The sequence below is a fragment of the Oryza glaberrima genome, chromosome 3, assembly GCF_000147395.1.
Source record: "Oryza glaberrima chromosome 3, OglaRS2, whole genome shotgun sequence".
Lineage (NCBI taxonomy): Eukaryota > Viridiplantae > Streptophyta > Magnoliopsida > Poales > Poaceae > Oryza > Oryza glaberrima.
In genome coordinates this window covers 34,817,096-34,837,710 of record NC_068328.1, presented here as the reverse complement: position 1 = coordinate 34,837,710, position 20,615 = coordinate 34,817,096, and the positions used below count along the sequence as shown (strand labels likewise).

At 42.0% G+C, this 20,615-nt stretch overlaps 3 protein-coding genes across 4 annotated transcripts; all 3 read right to left on the bottom strand.

Annotated features, from left to right (window-relative positions):
• Nucleotides 1–929: 929 nt before the first annotated feature.
• Nucleotides 930–2,004, bottom strand: LOC127765339 (CRIB domain-containing protein RIC4-like). Its single transcript, XM_052290207.1, has 2 exons — nt 1,614–2,004; nt 930–1,514 (listed from the first exon to the last, which is right to left on the bottom strand). Exons 1-2 carry the CDS (start codon nt 1,780–1,782, stop codon nt 1,183–1,185), a joined length of 501 nt encoding a protein of 166 aa, XP_052146167.1. The 5' UTR covers nt 1,783–2,004; the 3' UTR covers nt 930–1,182.
• A 4,235-nt stretch (nt 2,005–6,239) lies between these two features.
• LOC127767003 (uncharacterized) lies at nt 6,240–11,828 on the bottom strand. Its single transcript, XM_052292203.1, has 3 exons — nt 11,212–11,828; nt 7,277–8,708; nt 6,240–7,162 (listed from the first exon to the last, which is right to left on the bottom strand). Exons 1-3 carry the CDS (start codon nt 11,296–11,298, stop codon nt 6,672–6,674), a joined length of 2,010 nt encoding a protein of 669 aa, XP_052148163.1. The 5' UTR covers nt 11,299–11,828; the 3' UTR covers nt 6,240–6,671.
• Nucleotides 11,829–15,173: 3,345 nt separating this feature from the next.
• LOC127767629 (cyclin-dependent kinase F-3) lies at nt 15,174–20,239 on the bottom strand. 2 transcript variants are annotated; one of them, XM_052293026.1, is made up of 18 exons: nt 20,083–20,239; nt 19,336–19,693; nt 19,177–19,255; nt 18,851–18,919; nt 18,679–18,768; nt 18,196–18,334; nt 18,008–18,110; nt 17,871–17,923; nt 17,659–17,725; nt 17,038–17,146; nt 16,894–16,959; nt 16,509–16,577; nt 16,371–16,428; nt 16,166–16,270; nt 16,047–16,081; nt 15,913–15,958; nt 15,677–15,764; nt 15,174–15,586 (listed from the first exon to the last, which is right to left on the bottom strand). In XM_052293026.1, exons 2-18 carry the CDS (start codon nt 19,341–19,343, stop codon nt 15,466–15,468), a joined length of 1,305 nt encoding a protein of 434 aa, XP_052148986.1. In that variant the 5' UTR covers nt 19,344–19,693; nt 20,083–20,239; the 3' UTR covers nt 15,174–15,465. The 2 variants fall into 2 exon arrangements, with proteins under 2 accessions (XP_052148986.1, XP_052148987.1); XM_052293027.1 differs by having other exon boundaries at nt 15,677–15,761.
• Between the last annotated feature and the right edge of the window lie 376 nt (nt 20,240–20,615).

The following is a 20,615-nucleotide window of genomic DNA, read 5'->3' as shown; positions in this document are numbered from 1 at the left end:
CCTAGTTTGTCCGAAAAAGAAGTGCAACTAAATTCATAAACAGAAGCTACTAGCAATTGAGTCACGTAGCAACAGTGCCTATTATTAATTCATGGTTGGTGAGATTAGTTAATCATCTAACAGGAGCCATGATCACAATTCGAAAATGACATGCTTCTTTTCTACTTCCTGCTACCCATATCATTACAGAATTTCGCCCGAATTGCATAGGAAACAGTTCAGTTTTTTTTACAGGAATTACAAAATTTGGTGGCAATACGTGTCTGGTATTTTTCCTCGTTGGCAATTCTAAAGCTACCGACAAAGCAGTGTGGTGTATTGCCAATCTGCCTTGTCATTTTCTCGACGTGTGATGAGCAACCGAAAAAAAAAAGTACAGTAGCTGTCACTTGTGTAAGCTAGCTAGCTGTGGTACTACGTGTACCAGCCTTAATTACTTAACCAAATTGCGCTCATAATTGGAATCAACTGGTAATTAGCTAGTAATTAATTAGCTGGATGCAGTGCAGCAACAGTACATTCTCCAGTAGATGCGTGTACGCTTGGTCGCACACCGGCGTTGCTGAGCCACCAGAGACTTGAATGCATGATTAATGTGGTGTTTCTAGCAGCAAATTTATTACCATCAGTAGCTAGCTACTGACAAGACAATTACACAAGAACAGTTAATCCCTAGGATCACATGCTAACAGAAAGCAGCAGAGAGCTAGAAGAAAAGGGGAGAGAGAACAAAAGAAGAAGATTATGAAGCTCACATGTAGAGATTATTACAGATAGCAAGCACTGTCAATATCGTTGATGACAATTTGTACAGGTTCACATGCCCATGTAACTATGTACACACTACTGAACACGTTGATGCCCAACCAAATGAATTGAAGGCCAAACCAAAAAAAAAAAGAAGAAGAAGAAGGAAACACAGCCATGCATGCATGCATGTAGTACCAATTCATTCAGAGAATTGAAATGATGTTCAACACAGCCACATGGAAACTACTAATCAATATGCAAATCAAATCAAGAGCACTACCCCATGCCTGCATGTTGTTAATCATTCATCAGTTGCATGCATGCATGGATTCATGATGCAGCAGTAATAATGCTTTTCTTTTGCTAGCTAATACTGCAGCAAGCCAGCAAGGAGAGGAGACTGAGAATTCAGAGTTGCAGTGTGTGTTCAGTTCAGGCATGAGCTGCTTCCATGGCCATCTCGAGCTGTCGGAGGGAGAGGGAGGATGGGAGGGAGAAGGCGTTCACCATGCCTCCGACCTTGTTCATGCCGTCCCACCCGATGTGGCCGACGTGCTGCACGTCGGTCGGGTACCCGATCACCATCTCCCTCTCCTCTTCGTCTTCCTCCTCGTCGTCGTACATGGCGAAAATCTGGGACAGGCTCTTGATCCCCTTGATCAGCCGCTGCACGCCGGTGGCCACGATGCCAGAGGACGCCACCGCCGCCGCCGCCGCCGCCGTGGCGCCTTTCACCTTCTCGCCGCCGCCTTCTTCCTCCGCGCCTTTTGATCAATTGCAGGTTAGCAGCTACGTACTCTAATGATTTCGTTGAAAAGATTGATGTTATCATCTTCAGTACTACTCGGTGATCAAGAACTCACTCTGTGCGGCGGCGGCCATGGCGGCGGCGGAGGCGGAGGAGGAGGAAGGGTCGTTCTGCGTCGTCGTCGTCGACTTCTTGTCGTGCGGGTCGGCGACGTCGACGGCGGACTGCGACATGCAGCCGATGGAGAAGGGGAAGACGCCGGCGCTGCCGCGGCGTTCCTTCATGGCAGCAGCAGCCAATGAGAATCTTGAATTCTTGATTACTTCTACTACGGACGATGACAAGGTAGAGGAGAAGAAGAAGAAGCAACTAGCAGCAACAATGGTTAGCAAGAAATATATACAGAAATTGTGTGTATATGTATGTATTATGGTAGAATATATGGCAAGAATGATCAGTGTCTCCTTTCTTGGGTTTTTGGCTTTGTTGCCAAGGATGCATGATTGGCAGCTTATATAGAGGGGGAGGCCTGAAAGAAGGGGAAAGTTGAGGTTTGGTGAGAGAGAAGGACAGAGAGAAAGTAGAGACAGACAGAGATCTGTACGTGGTAGAGTATGGTATGGTATCCTCAGTTTGAGATTTGTGATCCAGATTATCTTTGTTTAGGACCTACTAGAGGGGATTGTACATGTATCATGTACTCTTTGATTGCCTTTGGATTTGTTAATTTTGTCATTGCTGCTTTGCTAGTGCTGGTGCATGATGATGATCAACAGTGTATCTTCCTCTCTTTCATGGTGTACAACATTCCTAACACTTGAAAGTTACATAAATTCTCTCTTGGATGTCTCATGCTAGCACTTGAAAAAAAAAATTCAAACCTAAGTGCACCTGACACTTGTGACATCCATGTTAAGATAGTATTAGCATCTTTTTATCTAGATAAACATATTCTCTCTGGAGAAATATCCGGGGGTTTTCCAGCTAGCTCCACAAGGTGGTGGGCTAGACGACTGGGTTCGAAGCCTCACCCCTTCTAATTATTTGATATTAGATCATTCCCTAATAATTGCGTCTTTTTTTCCTCTCTGTTTTTTTTACTTGATAGGTCAGGAAAATGTTCAGGGTGAAGCAGGTAGCAAGGTTGACAAGAATGAACCTTACCACAGCCAGCCGACAGTACAGTTCATAGCAAAATCTAGCAGGTATAAAGGGTAAAAGTGATGGATTGATTTATCCATCTACCCTGGACTGGATCTCCTCCAGAGTCAACTTCGTAATCTTCAATATGAATCAACTTCAAGTAGTATAATTTAAATTGATTTGCATAAGGTTAGCAAGTCTCTGAATCTGCTCCAACCCAACCACCTGGTTCTTCTTTAATCCCATTTGGAAAACAAGAAAGGGATTGTTCACATGCTGCCGAAGCAGACAGACATTATAAAGGAGAAATACTTGTACGCACGCATTGGCAGAAGCAGAAACATTTGTCACAATAAACAAACGGCCACATGAATCCTTGTCTTGCCTTCAAGACCAAGCTTGCCATGCAGAAATGGGTCCAGAATGCAAGGCCTCTTCAGAGTTGAGAGTTCAGACATGCTGATGCTGAATTGTTGCATCAGTTGATCTGCAGCTGCAGAATTGGAGCTATAGCCAACAACCAACCAGGTGCAGTTCAGTTCTTGGAGAGAATTAGCAGCAGCAGGAGAAGAGGAGGAGATCGACATCGATCTCTGGAGTGGGGTGCAAGCGATTCTGGAGCACTAAGAAAAGAAAAGGCAAGCGAATTGAAAAGAGGAGATGACTAAAAGAGGTAGTGTGATAGTGCAGTGCAAGATGGAGGAAGGTTGTTGCTGGTATGGTTGTTGCAGTGAACACGTCGATCCAACCCTACACTGATACGGAATGCTAAGTTGCTCACTCCTACATACATATGCATACTACCTGTACCTACATTGATACCAGTATAGCTGGTGATCAGATCAGTTCAGTCCTTCACTGTACAGTTGTAGTAGTAGTAGTAGTCAACTGGAGGTCCATACTAACCGTAGCACCTTTCTGCTGATGAACAGTTGTACAAATGCATCATGCATGTGGTCAATAGAAAAATTCAGGTGCCCACGAATATTATGTATACATGGGTGCGTTTTCAATAGGATTTTAATGAGGCCAAGGAATTGACGTTGGTCTTTGTCTCTTTGAGCGCATGTTAGGGGACTGTAATAATAGGTGTGAGCGCGCTATACGTTATACGTGTGTAATGTTGTACGTGCGTATGTGTTTTTCGTGTAACAAAAAAAAAGAATTCAGAACTCGGTATAAGAAAGAAATGGAGTGCCATCCCTGTGAAAACAACTCTGCATAATTAAAATCAGAGGCAGATAATGATAGGATAATCAGATCATGCATGTAGATATGAACAAATCTACAGTCCGTCATGCATATATGGCCGGGGGGATTGGTTGTTGCTGGCCTTTGCCATGCTTGCAAACGAACAAGACAATCCTCCTGTTTTCTGCAACCGAAACAAGCAAGCATGGAGCATGCTGATTACAGATACAGATTGGTGGTTGCCTGCCTGCATGCGTCCGTACTACTGCATGCTGGAAGGAAGGAAAGGGAAGGAATCAGGTCGCTGGCTGTGGAATCACGAGCATATGCCTCTTTCTTGGTCCTTTCCTTCTTCTTGTTTGCTCGGTCTACATGCCTTCCAAAATCTAATCAGTTAGGAGAATGAGATTTTTCTTCTTTGTATTTCATAGCATAATTAAAAAAATGATTTTGGTTAAGGGATCATCTCTTGTTATTTTCTCTCTTTTTTCCTGTTTACCTATTGTGTAGTCGTGTTGAGCTGTCAGGTTCCACTTGGAAGAATCACAGTGCTAGTGATGATCAATTTGTCAATTTGTCATGGTGCATAATGAATTAATGACTACTAGTAGCAATTGATCCATTACTAGTGGCCCCAAGAAAGCATTGATTTACATTAGCACAAGTGTTGGCACACTAGTACAGATGAACACAAGGCTGATGGCGATAATGATTTGGAAGTAGCAGCTTATGCGTAGGAATCGTCTGAATATGATTGATCTTAGTAGTAGTACATGAGATGAGAGACAGGAGAAGAGAAGAGAAGCATCATTGCTGCTATGGCATTGCAGTCGTCAGCAGCAACGACTGGAAGCAGAGAATGTCACTCCCATCCCAGGAGCAGAATGCCTCTCATTCTCACCACCAAAGCGGTGGTTGTGGTGGGGATAGATAGATGCACGTTAGACAATGCACGCTCGCACGGCCAGTCGGCCACCACCATCACTTCTCCTCTGTTTCCTCCTCCCTTTTTGGCTGCCTTGCAGTTGCATTGCCATTGCACCGTGTGATGTGTGTTTGTGCAATTGCATAGGCAGAGTCAGCCTTTCCAAGTACACGCCTCACTATCGCCTTTCCAAGTGCACCTGCCTCTGCCCCTGCCTCTGCCCTGCTGCTGATACAGTTTCAAATACCGGTTTGTCAATAATTACCGTCCTGGGAAATCCGGTAACAGGCAGTTTTTGTTGGGCAGAAATCTAAATCAAAATACAAGATTTGAATTTTTATTCGGTAACCAACTAAAATAATCCTAAATTTATTTGTTTTTTTGGTATTATATGGAGAGCTTAAGATTCTGAGAAACAGCTAGAAAAGTTAGGTTTCTCAGCTTTTGACTTTAATTAATTTTCTTTTTGTTTCTATAACTAATTTGGGTGGGTGAGAATATGCATTTTGTTTGGAGGAGCTGAAGATTTCGAAACAAGCTGTTGCTACTTACGAAATAACCAAATTGGTTCTTATGTTCTTACTCACGGATAGCCTCCATTTTCCAGACCACTTCTCCAGTGCTGCGTATGCAATACTGGACATATACAGTCTTGTCATGCTCATGCTGTCATGCACTGCACTTACCGCTTTGTGGGGCTCTCTCCTCTTATTAGCCGTGCCGTCTAATTTTGCCACTGCCTGACTGCCTGTTAGATTGTTCGCTCGATGATTGACTTGACTAATGACAAACTGATGATAAACATTAGGTGCACCATTAGGCGAGTTTAGTGAGCCGTATCTGTATGCAGAGAGCGTGCCCGGTACCATACTTGTCTTGATGGACACTTCACCATTTCTTCTTAAAAAAATTAGCATAAGCTAGGTATTCCTTTGCAGTATATTTAATGTCTATGGGCATTATATGCACTTAATAGCCATGATCCTTTAGCAGAACACGAAATGCAAAGTGGAAGGGTACTGATAATTTAAAATTTGGCAAGGAACAGATGTTGGATGTAAAGTTTAATGGAGACATAAGCTTGGTAAACAATACTGGAATAAAGGCAACAGCAGCACAGCAGAGCGAAAAAAATCCATTAGAAAAACGACATGTCCATGCAAACAGTTGCCAGCAAGCTACTCTTATAAACCATACAAAGCAATTTGGGATAGAAGTTAAACTGGTAAAGTCAACTGAAATTAACAGTCATCCATCCTCTTCAGATGGTAGGTACCTCAAAATGTATGTGACAGGAGATGGCATGACTCTCTCAACATGAAATCCGCGCAAGAAGCAAGTTACAACCTCGGACACCACATCATCTATTGTAAAACTAACAGCTATGTACAAAAGGCACGTCAAAGGTAGAGAGCCAAACTTTGGGATAAATCAAAGCAGAAGCAGACTCTCAGCCAACAGCATGTGGAACCATCTCAAGTATAAATGAATCCTCCAGTCTTCCTCCTCCCTCTCCCCATCCTCCTCTTTCTAATGTACATTTTGGTTATAAAAATGCTTTTACACCTTACAGATCAAAATTGTGCAGCGGTAACAGCAGGATATATCAACCCCTTACATAATCGGCGTGTTCTGACAATGAATTGGACAATGTCTTCCCACGCAGCATTCACTCAGGATATTCTTCAGCTGCTACGCCAACTCTCACAAAGTGATGAATCTCATGCACCAATCTAGCAGGGTGCATGAGGATATAGGAAGTGCTACCCGCAAATGGATGAATCACCCATTTGTGCCGAGCTACACTAGTTGTAGCAAATGCAGCACCTAGAAACAAGTTGCAGTTTGGCGTTCAAATGCTCAGTTACTCCACAGGATCCTCACTCAGCACCCATCAGTTTGGGCTGCATTGTATTAATAGGGAATGACGTATGGTAACGCAATGACATCTGCCTGGTCAATCTTCAGAGGCTGAGCCCACACTTGGGAAGCTCCATCGGCCTCAGTCTCTGACTCGGTTTTCTTTGGTTGTGTGCCATCATGGTCAAACAGCCAGTCCTGGTCATCGTGCCCATGCCATTCCATCATTTGAGGTGCTTCAGGAATGCTGTATATCTGACTGAGATACTTGCTGTCTGGGTGTGGCAACTTCTTAGTAGGTGCACCATTCTCGGATGCAACTAGAGGATCATGAAGCCGTGGCTCAACTGAAGATCGTTGACCTTCCTGGTTGCCATTGATCTTCTCTTCCTTCTTGTGTTGCCTTATAGCCTTTTCAATATTTATGGCCTCCGGCTTCACAGAAGAGAGTGGCGCGGCTACATGAGATGCTGTACCATTCTCCACAGGAGTGTTGGAGTGGGCTGGTCTTGGCAACTTTGTAGGCCGCATTGTATCATGATGGTCTGTACATCATCAGAAGTCTTATAATATAATGTACCATAGAAAAATATAATGGTGGTCTACAACACTATACAATACTGATAAGTGCAGAAAAAACAGAAAAAGAATGAACTCACTTTGCAAGTAACCATTCATCTCGTGGTTCTTTCGCTTCTTCAGGTTTTCATCAGCTTGGGCAGCTTTTGCATCATCAGCTGGTGGGGCTAAAGGAGGGGTTGAGGACTTCATGTGAAGACTATTATCTACCTGATAATTTATACTGTTTTCTCTTAGCTTATCATGCTCTTTGTTATTATTTTGTTCGTCTTTCTCCTTCTTTGCCTCTTTATCCCTTTTCTTCTCTTTGTATTTATCTTTCTCTTTCCTTTTCTTTTTCTCGTGTCGATCACTCTTCTTATCCTCCTTTGCAACATCAGGTGCCCCATCTCTGACCTTCTCCATCCTTTCAGTTCTTCCATCTGTAATTTTCTCCATAGTTGGAGGTTTTGAATTAATCTGTTTCGGATCGATAATATTATTCTGCAATATCCTTCCACCCTGTTCCTTTTCCTTCCCCATAGCAGGGGAAGCACCTCCTGCATCAGGTTTCTTAGAAGAAATGGAAATGCTCTCAGGTGGTCGTACAAGCCCATTTGGCCTTCGTATTGTAATACTTGGGCTTGGGATAGATGACCTAGGCATTCCTCTATCTGTCCCTGCTGTTGCACTAGAAGTCGATGGACTGTCAAACCTCTGTGTTGGAATCTCCATTGGCCGACCAACCTTACCATTTCCCTTATGCATGGTATTAGCAGGGCTTGGAAGCAGTGGAGAATTGGTGCCAGCTTCTTTCTTCGCAGTCTCTTTGTTTGGACTATCAGTTCTCTTCTGAACCAGTATGCTAATGTTATTGATTCGCTGTCCCATCCCATCTTTCTTTGGTGCAGAATCAGTAGAATTAGAGAGAGGCCTTGCAACTTTAACTCTTTCTTTTTCTGCTGTAGGTGCTGCAATGAAGACATCAGAAGTTCTTTGAGATGAACTGGTGATGTTGTCTCCACGTCGAATTGCTGTCCCATTTTTTTGTTGGTTGATGCTGATGCTCTTCTGTCCCAAGACCTCAGTTTTCCTTGAAGCATTAATAGAGTGACTATGCATTTTATTAGCTGCAGTTCTTTCATTCTCCAGTGCAGGTGCAGCACTAAAGCCTTCACGACCTCGTTGATTTGAAACAGAAAAGTTCTGAACAGATTGATTCGTCGCCCCTTTCTCATTTTGTGTCCTCGTGACCAAGTCCTCCCTGGATTTAGGATCCTTAATTTCTTCAGACTTCCTGCTGCTCTCTCCAACTTTTTGCCCATGGAGAGCCTCGCTGTGTCTTTCAGTTCCTTCTTCTAATTCCCTGCTTTTATCTTTGCTCTTGTCCTTTTTCTTGTCTTTGTGTTTTTCTTTCCGATCCTTTTTATCTCTGTGCTTGTCTTTGCTCCTTTCTTTATCCTTCCTGTCTTTGCCTTCTTTTCTTTCTTTGTCCTTCTTGTCCTTCTTATGCTTCTTCTCCTTGTGTTTCTCCTGAAACAAGGAGGGTTTTTCAGTTAAGTAGAGTTTGAGAATAAAACAAATAACTAAAAAACGCGAAGATGTATGTCAACAATACCATTCATGAATGAACATATTGAAATGATTTTCAAAAGAAAAATTCTCTGAGCTGATAATCATTAACCTCACAGGATGACCAAGGTAACATAATAAGACTTTTACGTACAAGAGAGACTGTCCTGGGGAACTGCCTAAAGACATACTACTGAACAACAAGTTACCGATGCTGCAGTCACTGAGATGTAAATCATTAACACTACAAGCCAATAAGTAGCATCATAAATGGCTTCCGCTGTACTATCCTTATCAAGTTGTATCAGAAATGGTATTTTTGAACCAGTGAAATAGTACTACATAAATATTGAATAATTATAAGCAAGATTGGCTAGCTACTGCCTTTTAAACAAACGAGACAAAAAAATGCAGGATTTTTTGGTAACAAATTTATCCTATTGAAATGCAAACTAATTGTTTCTGCAATATCCAAGACTAATTGTGCGCCTGATTCTGTATATGAAGCTACACACTGTATTTTGCTTTGGAGAATTGTACCAATTATTATCAAGTTACAGATCAAAAGATATGCAACAACCATGAGTTACCTTTGTTTTGAAATTATACTACTAGCCTACAAATAGTTAGCGGAGAAAACACCTTTATATTAACAAAAGCGTGAGTCCGGGTGACAAAACAAAGTGGGGGAATCACTAAATAAGAGCATATTTTTACTAAGTGTTGCATATCATGTATTCATGTTATATAAACTGTATCATAGCCATTGTTTTCACTTGTTTGACACCACTAAAAGTTGTTTAAGAGTAAAACTCAAGTGTGACATAGTTCCCTGATGCCAGAATGTAACAGAACTTTGTAAGCTTGCATAGATACAAAATCATCCATAATGTTAGCAATTATCATACGGATGGAATGCATAGACACTACAGGCATATTTCACAGCCAACAGCCAGAAGAATAAAAGAAAAAACACACAAACATGGCATTTGCTTTTGTGAGACATAAGCTTAAAGTCCAAATCTTTTCATTTTTAGTGCATTTGTGTTGCCACTTCAGCTTAGCCCCTTTGAACTTTCATGTTAAATGCATTTTCTACTTACTCAAAATATGGACAATAAACAGAAGCATGAACAGAAGTGAACAACATGTTAGCTGTAATAAAAAAAAATTGAAGCAGAATGAAATATGCACGAAGCAGATTGACAGATTTGAGGATCTATGCAACCACAGGAACAGCACATAGACAAAGACAGACTGAGGACAGGTATACCAAAGGGAAAAGGCAGTTAAATCTGTTAGAATCATGTATATGCACAACCATGAAGGCAACATAACAGAAGCACAAGTTCCGCCTACCTAAAGTAATAATGACTTAGTGAGGAAATGTTGTAATACATAATCAGGCATGGAAAGAAGAAGAGAGAGGATTGAAATCAGCATTATATAGAAAAGAAGAAGAGAGAGGATTGAAATCAGCATTATATAGAAACAAATGCTGGAATACATATATGGTCTACAGCCTAGAAGGGAAAGCTAAAATTGATTTAGAACAACCACTATTGAGACTGACAATTAATAAAAGACACATTCCACCATAGTGATTCTGGTCAGACAATTACTAAGGTCAGTAACGTACAACTTTATTTTAACATAGACAAAGTTAGCGTAACATGCATCATGCTAGCTTTGTAACTTCCACAAAGATGCATGTCAAGACCATAAAAGGAGTGTAGTAATTGACTGTCCAATCTTCTATCAACATGTCCATGACATAATTGAAAATTGAATGTAACCTCTAACAAACAAAATAACCAACGAAGTTTTTTCTACCACACCATCTTCGCAGCCATCAGAATGGTTCAAAACAACACGTCGTGGTTTTCATGAAGACTCGAGTAGGTTTCAGCTAGCAAAGTGGCAAGATAAATATGCTACAATCCACTAGCCTATCTAATATAGTTGAGATAAGCATGACGTAAGTTGCGACCAATGAATAAACACTATACGTTACTACATTATCTTCCGTCGATCCATCCAAAAGAAGACGCCTACCTTTAACCGCTTAGTCAAAGACCTAATTTATCCAGCTCAAGCCATCAAGGACACTTTTAGGAAAGCATTGGTCTAGCAAATCTAAATTCCATGGTTGTCTCGTGAGATCCCCGTGAGCAGCGATAACGCCTCCCGCGAGCCGACAAGGCTGTGATCTAACCCTAGTAGCCCAGCAGCTGAAAATTCCTAAGACATCAGCCCTAATCATCTAGGGCTAGCTTATCCCCCCTCCCCTCTCCCCACCAGAACGTGACCTACGGCTTGGTTCTGAAATTCTACAGGCAACTGCAACAGCATAAGTCAGGTTAAGATATCCCCGGATGCATGTGTACTAGTAGCGATCAATGGAGCGAGGAGGACGGAGACGGGGGTGGCATGGGGGGAGTGTGAGATTGTTTGGGGTTTCCACCTTTTCGAGCAGGTGCGAGGCTAGCTGGCCGTCGGGGCGGGCGGTCTTCTCATATCCTGGGGGCGGAAACGGGAAGCAGCGAGACATGGCACGGCCGCCTCGGGCCCCGGATCACCCACCACCTCCTCCCTCCTCCGCCTCAGGTCACCACCACCACCACCACCGCAGACACCTCCTCCGCCGCCGCCGCGGGCGCGGGCGCGGGCGGTCCTCCTCCCCTCCTCCTGGTGGCGCAGCAACCGGGGCCGCCTCACTCGTGCCGCGGCGACCATGTCCTCGGGGCTCTCATCCCCGGCGCCGGCGCCGGAATCGCGGGGATCTGGGCGGGGGCGGGGCCGAATTATCGGCGGCGCGGGGGGATCCGAGGATCCGACCCCCCACCCAATCGGAATCGGGGGGGAGGCGCAGTGCTGGGTTCGTTGCGATGCGATCCCCCAACCTTTTCCGTTCAAATTTCTCCTCCACCTTCTCGCTGCCGCCTCTGTGTGTCAGGTTTGGATTCGGAGGAGGAGGAGAAGGAGTAGGGTTGAGGAGGAGGAGGAGCGCGAGGAGGAAGGGGACTCCACCGCACCGCACCGGAGGAGGGGGAGGAGGAGGAGGAAGGGGGAAGGGAAGAGGAAACCGGAGAGAGGAGACTGGGGAGGGGTATATATAGCCCAGGTCCGCCTCGCTTATTTCTGGGTTGGGCCCCCCACCGCGCCCAACAACACATGGTCGTCTTATTTCCGGCTATTACTACTTTTTTTTAATTGTTTTTTTGTTGGGGTTTTCTTTTCTTTCGTTTCTTTGCCTGCGTGGTCGCGTGGATTATTGTTCTTCCGTTATGGTATTATTATTAGGCTCATGCTTGTAGGGATCATTTTTACTTTAGCTTGCTTCCTCCTCCATTTGAGTAATAGGTTCTTTTTAGTATTTGTTGGATGTATATATGCACGTACACCACACTTATCATCAATAAATAAGACTACTACCCTAAACGATTTCCTCTTTTTTTTTGGCATTTCTGACTGGCTACCAAGTTCTTTTTTCGCAACAGTGCTCCCTAATTGGACTAGTGGAATTGGCACCACGGTTCCACCGTCATTTTTGTTGTCGTCTAATGTTACATATTGTCTCGTGTAGAGTGTTGTTGTCCACAGTTAGTACCATAACGCGTATACACGTGTGTTGGATACACACGTCTGAATATTGTTGGAATTATGATCGAAATGTCCTCGGAGATAAAGCAATATGTTTTTTTTTCCTTTCTTATATTTGAACTATTGTTGCTTGTGGGTCTATTTAGTTGCTTTATAAAAAAAGGACTATAACACTGAGAATCGATATGTTTAATACCATTTTGGTTGAAATTTACTTCACACATTTGATCAATGCATACACGGTAAGGAGGTGTTTTTAGAAAGAAACATAGGATAATCTATGTAAAAACATAATACAAAGTGGTGATATGTCTATTATTTATAAAATGTTCAACAAAAATTACGTATAAAATCATAAATCGCCGAGTAATGTGGGCATTGCAAGTACACGTAACGGAGGAAACACAAAATATACAGTAAATATAAGTACAGCAAGCCACGGACATCAAACGTATGGAGAAGGTATTAGATCAAACTAGTGGATACCCCTCACGTTGCAGTGGGGAATTTACAAATACTTCAAATAAAATTCAAAGAGAATAATTTGTAATCCGTATACTCGTAATGCCTAAAAGGCATTATTTTGAGCTCCTTAATAGTTGATGTGGAATTTTGGACGTGTATATCCTTTATGGATATAGAGGCCAGATTAATAAAAAAATACATTATCTAAAAAAAATAGTTGATGTGGAATTGCAATTGCACATCACATAGGAATGGTTATGTATTGGGAATGTGAGGATCCAATGGTTATTGCTTTCCGCGTTATACGGTTAAAATGCACATTAAGATTTATAACAATAAGTCAATAACTACACTAAGTAAATTCATAGTGTATTATAAATGCATATGACATATAGATGGTTAAGATTAAATTATGAAAAGGAACCAAACACTACTATTTTCTAGATATTTTGATGTACCATACCCTAAAAGTTCGAAATCGCAATCCTAATTACTAAATAGGTTGGACTCATGCTCCTTTATATAATGCAGCAAATTTGCAGAATTTTTTTTCACATGATTTTGTTCAGTTTATCCCGAAATATCTAAAAAATCATCCATTCAGAGAAGACATAAGTGGCATCTTTCAAACGCCACCGGTATAACCGCTGGTTCTACGTAAGGCAGTACTAGACCATAAAATATCTGTCCATAATCAAATGATGCATGTTTTATCCAAGATAACCAGGAACTAGCATTGGCCAAAAACTCCGTGCAGAGGGGAGGGACACACCAAACTTATTGATGACCGCAGTCAACACGCAGCACCACTCACATGTATGCCCTTGCTTGGTATAAGTACTCGGCATCGAATCGAAGTGTAACGCATGACCAAGCACTGTTGTCCTCGTACTTGTGTTAGGCCGTGTGACTGCTCTCTCTCACCTTCGTTGGCGTGCAAACCAACTGCAATTCATGTGCATTCCCTTTACTGCTGCTACTGCACTAATAAAAGTCACTCACATGCCTTTGCTGTGACAGTGTGAGTAATAAACGTGACTGATGATAAGCTGGCTAATTAATCATGTTGATTTTCGTTTACAGGGGTAATTAAGGAAGGGAATTGGCTTGTCAAGTTGTCATAGTCAACAAGAGTACGGGATGAGATGAGCAGAGCTGAGCTGAGCTTTCAGTGGCATTGAAAACATGGTTGTTTGGGCTCCATAAAGAAGTCCCAAAAGAAGCCATTGCCTACTGTCCATTCCAGTTGGCCGGACAGCGAGCACATAATAGTATGGCGTTCTTGGTGATTTGTTTGCGTGCAAAAATCATTTGTTGACCAGGTACTGTACCATTCGTTTTCTGCTACCACTATACTAGTATTTCAAGTACTCCAGTGTGTTGGGTATGTTAGTAGCAACATGTTTTGGGTATGAAGTACTAGCATGAACAATGACGTGTATATAATTCAAGTACTACACGGTATCAACTATACCTTTATCTTTGGAAAATGGAAGGTGTATTCTTTACTCGTGTGGTCAGTGCTCTTCACTCTCGAGATACTCTCCTACTGGCACTATCGACTATCGAGTGACATGAAGAAGGGTAGTACTGTAGTATTAATAACTTAACTTTACGACATGACAGGCAACTTCCAATGTCAACTTTGATGATCAGGCTCAGGCATCATTCATTCAGGCAAGGCAAGGCCAGCTCAAAAACAGCTTTCCATTGCAGACCAGTGCAGCTCATTTTGTTTGCGCGTTCTACACTTGTAGTCACAGCATCTATCCAGCTGCCAGCAAGCAAATGCCTCCTGCTTGGCCATGTGACTGCGATGTTCTTGCTGCCTCTCGCTTTCTGCGTGGCTAAAACCTGTTTAGTGTGCAGTTAACTCTCAGATTAGAGTGGTGGTTTGATGCCTCCTTGCACAGTGGCAGCTAGGCCTAGGCACAAAGATTGAGCTGACACCCACAAAACAAAGCGGTACACAAGCCATCGCTCCAACAAGTTAGGCCTGGTTTAGTTCCCAATTTTTTCTTCAAACTTTCAACTTTTTCATCACATCAAACTTTTCCACACACACAAACTTTAAACTTTTCCATCACATCGTTCCAATTTCAATCAACATTTCAATTTTGGCGTGAACTACACCCTTACATCCATGTCAGATTCATCCAGCGCCCAGGAAGCCCATAACTTGTCGTTGGCCGCATCAATGCGAGCCTTCACAAACATGAATTCAGTTCAGGATATGGCAGGTACTAGACCACGACAGCAAAATCAAAACAGTCAGGTCATATCACACGCCTTCAAGTTTCATAGCACAAGACACACACACCAGCTCTGTGCACAGGAATCATCTCATACAAAAACAGCTTCACAAATCGTCAGTTATCGCTCATCCATACTTGCTGTTATCATTTGACAAATCGACGTACAAAACTGTTTTGGAAAGTCACATATTCACAATCTAGATAAATATAGAATCTGACATTATAGGGTACTCCGTGAGGGGAATTTAGATGGGGAGAAAAGAAAAAGGAAACAAGCTACGATTATATACATTTCATCTGCCGCCGCCGTTTATTTGAGTTCAATGTATAAAGGAACAAGTTGAATGTATGGACTGAAAAATAGTTTCAGTGCTCAATCTGTTAATCGTATCCCCTCAGAAGAAATTGACCTGCCGGATGGGTGTTGCGAACGAACGGTTCTCAAACAGATTTGGTTGTAAGGGGGACAAACCGAATGGAGAACCAGAGAATCCAACAGCTGGAAGTGTGGCTTGGCTGAAGTACAGAATAATGATAGCACTTAGCGGATATAAAAGTCTGGCTTTGGGAGATTAACTCATTCGTAAAGGACATGCTGATGCTTACCCGTCAACCACATATGCCTGTGGCCAGGATGACATGGCTGGAACATCGCCCATTGGCCGGTCTGATGCAACGAGAGGCCAAAACCCTGCTAAATAATGTAAAAAGGAAGCCATGTTTGAGCACCACGCATCTCAATTAAATCTATAACCATCTGGCTGTTGGCGCAAAAAAGCAAGCAAATACAGTCCTGAACTATAAGTCAAAAATGGAGGAGGGCAGAGAGACAAAGAACGGACCTGACTGCACAGGAGGATTTTCAAATCCTGGGTACAGCAGAATTTCCTGCATGATATGATAGCGAACTTCAGGATAACACCCATTCCACTCTCATGCAAATATATGTTCCCACGTCATGCAAATAAAATCTCACCTCTTTTGTATGCTCTGGAACATTGTTAGAAAAATCTACAAGCAGAAAAGGAAATATAAGCCAATAAAACAAAAGATAATAACCGGAAGGAATTTCAAAGGAAAAATTATGTTAGGCACCTGTTCCAGGAAAACTTGGCTTTAGACTCAGAGTTAAATCAAGGTAGTTGTCCTCAGGTTCTGTACCAAAATCCCACAGGTTCAGTTCCAACCTTGGATTCGGTCCTACAAAAATAAAAGGAGTTCAATAGGAGAAACAACAACAAATCACCAAAACAGAATACATAAATTATCATTTCCTGAAAGAAAAAGGGGAGAAACTCACTAGTTTCAATTGTCTTTGTGTGAGAGGCATGGAGTGGCCTTGGTACCCAGTTGCCCACCTAGACAACTCAAAAGTCTTAGGTACATAAAGAAAAGCGAAGTATAGTTCCCATGAATAACTCAATGTGTAAATTAGTACATTAAAGAACGGATGCTGTAGTGATTGCTCAGCAGTTGGCCTTCTTCGTGGATCCCAGGAACAAAGTTGCTGTCAGAATGACAAATACTACCATGTTAATATAGAGCATTATTCTCAGACAAATAACATCAAGCGACAAAAGCTATATCATCAACATGGTACAGACCCATACCTTACACTATTTACAAACTAGTAATTAGTGCAATTTATTGTGAATTGTCATGGTAAATTACTTAAAACAATATAATATTTTAGTAAGATGTTATATTAATTAAGTAACTTGATGTTAGTACTTACATAAGCAACTGGACAAAAAAACATGGGGTTCATATAACAATATATAAATCAAACATGTAAGAAACAAGACTCATGTGTCATAACTAACCTGAATCAAGTCGATAGCTTCCAAAGTAGCATTAGGAATAAGCTCCCATAGATTTCTCGGTGGGATCTTTTGAACAAGCAAAAGAAAAGGAAATCAGTGTCAAAGGCAACTTATCCTAATGGTTGTAGACAGAAGTAATTTCACCTGGAAAAAATTAAAGCTGCTTGAACGAGGCAGGTTCATTCCCTCTGGCCAGACAGTATGATCCGGTGTCCCAAGCACAGCACATATTTTGTATAGCTGATCAGTCTCGCTGTAAGCAAATAAAATAATTAAAAGCAAAGCAGAATCACCATAAACAAGGAAATATAAGTACAAATGGTCTAGGTCTACTCTGTGCAAGATGAACTGGGCTTAAGAAAAAGTATGGAGAAGTATAGGCTTAATCGTATAAGAAAACAACATAGGCAACATAAGAGCTAAAAATACTAACATGAGGGAAAAAATATTGTTGTTACAGTATTCAGAACAACAATAATTTTACAGCCTTGGAATTAATAAGTGCAACTCAGAGATAGTGGCATGAAATCCCCAAAATTCCCAGGCCAACTATCCACAAAATAAAAAGAACACAACTAATCACCAAAAGAAGAAACAAGAGTTCACTTCAACAGAAATCAAAAGGGTGATCTGTTGACTGCTCAAATCAAAACATGCGTAAGCAGACAGCATATATGCATCAATACATGAATACAGTAAATTATGGATATTACCAACTACAGAGGCAACATAATCATGGTACCCAAACAACAGTATCATACATACCTTCCACCAGGGAAAAGTGGAGACAGTGTGAAAAGCTCAGCCAAAATTGCACCAACAGCCCACATATCTGAGGAAGTGCACATCTATCAGTTATATAATTCAGTAGTTTCATGCAATGCGAGTTTTATATGCACAAACTCAAATTTCATGTTGAGCTGGCATTAATAAAAATGGAAGTAGTAAAATGCAGGGGCTGGGATAATAGGCATCACCAATAGCAGGTGTGTAAGCTGACGATTGTAGCAGCACCTCTGGAGCTCGATACCTTCACCATTTCACAATAATTTGGATAAAGTGGTGTATACATATTCACTGGTTATACAGAGATAAATTTGAAACACAAACTCACCATCTGGTGGAAACATAGTCAGTATAAGGAGGACTGGAAGATACTTCTCTTGCCAACCCAAAGTCAGCAATTTTAACAGTGCCATCTGTCACCAACAGATTTTCTAAAGAGGAAAGAGAGAAGGCTAATTAACTTCTAGGGTATATAGACAGCCTATAACTTCAACAGAATATAGTCGAAAGGTATACCAGGTTTCAGGTCACGATGGAAATAACCGTTGTTATGCATATATGCAAGACCTTGCAGTATCTGCACCATAAAGTTCCGTATCTCCTCTTCTGAGAAAGCAGCTTGCCTTTCTCTTATGGCATCATACAAATTGCATTCCTGTGAAAAGAAACAATGATACCAGAGTAAGTGAAAAGCTAAATATTTAACAGCTCCAGGTGAGAGAAGTGTGAACCAAAAGATTCAGCAGATATACACGTAATGTAATGTCACAACAAATGCAACAGGCATACAAACTATAGAACTATAATCATTAGAACCGCAAGATATACACGTAATTTGTAGACGATAGAATATTCATGCCAGTATTTTTAATGGAACTGGCCACAAAACTCTAGAAGATCATAGCGATATGGGCTAGTAATAGTTTAGCCTTTCCTCTTTTTTTTCCTGCTCATAAAGAAAGTAGTAAAAAAGTATGCCAAGAATGACTTGAGACCAACCATGTTTTCAAAAATGAAGAACAACTCGTGATTTTCCATAGTCACCTCCTTTAACTTCACAATGTTGGGATGATTCAGTTTTTGAAGTGCCTGCAGAAGGATGGTTCTCCTTTTAAGCACACAGATTTGAAAACAAATTTGTATTCATTTGATAACACATGAGATATATTACCTTCACCTCTCGCAGACTAATGCACTCTTCCCATTGGAAAAACTTCCTCTTCATTTTTTTAACTGCAACCTGCACAGTATTCGGGGAAATGTTAACATAATAAGCCAACAAACAAGGTGCAAGCTCGAATAGGTAGCCATCTGGGGTGATGTAGAAGATGATTATTGCTAGCATTTCCCTCAAGTGGGAAATTCATAGGTGATTAGGTGCAACAAATAATACTGTTCGTTCCTTTATAGGTTAGTAGATATAAGGAGCAGAAGGCAACTGAATTAACATGAAAAGATCCAAGTAACCATATGTACTATGCCAAGAGCTGCACTTACAATTTCATTTGTTTCAGTGTTATAAGCCCTAAAAACATTCCCACAGGTGCCATCGCCTATCTCCCTTATCACTTTGTACCTGAGAAGAAATTAGATGCCATGTCAGAAATTAGTGCGCACGCAACAAATAATATGATTCGCGAGATAATTACTGCTGACCTTTCCATCGTCGTCGATTTTACAAGAGAACTTTTGCCAAGAGTCACTGAACACCAATAGAACTCCACGTGATCGAACCCGCACCACCTCTAAAACTCATCACAATCGCTTCGAGGCTAGGTTTGCTTGTGCACGGTTGCATCAGAAGAAGAAAGTTCCAGACGAGGGCGTAGCAGCATGAATGGTTTAGTATCATAATTTGCAAAACCGTCATGCTTATTGCAGCTTCAGACGGATTCAGCAACGCATCATCGCTGTTCATGTGCGTCGATGTATATTTGCTGACACCATCTTCGGCGACAAGAAAAGCACGTAGGTTTCAGACCCGAGCACTTTTAGCCTAAAATGCATCGAAAATCTGCAATCAAATGCAGAGAAACTTCGCATCAATATAATTAATTTGCAGCGAAACAAAAACACATACAATTATAATCTGATATCACATATGGAAGATGAGAAAATCTCGGCGAAACACAGCATTCCCCAATCTGAAACGCACGGAAACAATTCAGAAACATCCCCAAATTAAACACAAACCCACCTAATGGCACCGAATTAGAGCCAAAATTCCTCAACCAAAACGCACCGAACACCAACCACCATAATCAAAAAGGAATCGCGCGAGAGCCCAGCATATATTCGCCGATATCGCCCAAAATATTCCCCCAAAAAAGGCAGAACCCAAGCAATGGAGATCGCAATCGAATTGCGGATCGGGAATTAGGGGGAGGGAGGAAACCAACTCACCATAATTTCGATGCGACACCGAAAAAATCGCGGCGGAGCCTCCTCTCCTCGAGCCGGGATCGCCGCCGATATATTGGAGGAAGGGGGGAGACGAGAAATTGGGGAAAAAAACGGAAGAGGGACGAGACGATACGAGAAGATTATATCCCACGCCACGGTGGGGAAGTCGGACGGCGCGGTGAATTGACCATCCTACTCCCGCTCGGTTTCCGGATTTACGAGGGAAACCAGGAGGGTTGTGGTGGAACGAGGCGCGAGTGGATAAGAGCAACGAGGGTAGTAGCGTCATTTCGCGCGGGCGAGCGCGTTAACGGCGTCGTGCTCCCGCGTTGCTGCTAGGTACAACCACCGTGGTACGCCCAAACATTTTTATTTTTTCCCGGTTTTTTTTTTTCCATTGCGAAGTGGAGAGAAGGGAAGAGAACAGTACTAGTAACAAGTTCGAAAATTTTGGCCCGGTGCGTCCCGTCGCCGTCGGTTTTCCTCTTCCTGGCTTCCTGCACGCTGCTGTTTTGTGTTTATTATCAACACTG

Bases quoted from the DNA above. Each gene is read 5' to 3' on its own strand.
- LOC127767003 (XM_052292203.1), bottom strand. From the start codon at position 11,298: ATGTCTCGCTGCTTCCCGTTTCCGCCCCCAGGATATGAGAAGACCGCC. The intron at 8,709-11,211 runs GTGGAAACCCCA...TCCTTGTTTCAG, and splicing joins CCTCGCACCTGCTCGAAAAG to GAGAAACACAAGGAGAAGAA. The intron at 7,163-7,276 runs GTGAGTTCATTC...GATGATGTACAG, and splicing joins GATGAATGGTTACTTGCAAA to ACCATCATGATACAATGCGG.
- LOC127765339 (XM_052290207.1), bottom strand. From the start codon at position 1,782: ATGAAGGAACGCCGCGGCAGCGCCGGCGTCTTCCCCTTCTCCATCGGC. The intron at 1,515-1,613 runs GTGAGTTCTTGA...ATTGATCAAAAG, and splicing joins CATGGCCGCCGCCGCACAGA to GCGCGGAGGAAGAAGGCGGC.
- LOC127767629 (XM_052293026.1), bottom strand. The intron at 16,960-17,037 runs GTGAAATTACTT...CTTGTTCAAAAG, and splicing joins GCAGCTTTAATTTTTTCCAG to ATCCCACCGAGAAATCTATG. The intron at 16,082-16,165 runs GTGCCTAACATA...TTCTGCTTGTAG, and splicing joins GCCAAGTTTTCCTGGAACAG to ATTTTTCTAACAATGTTCCA.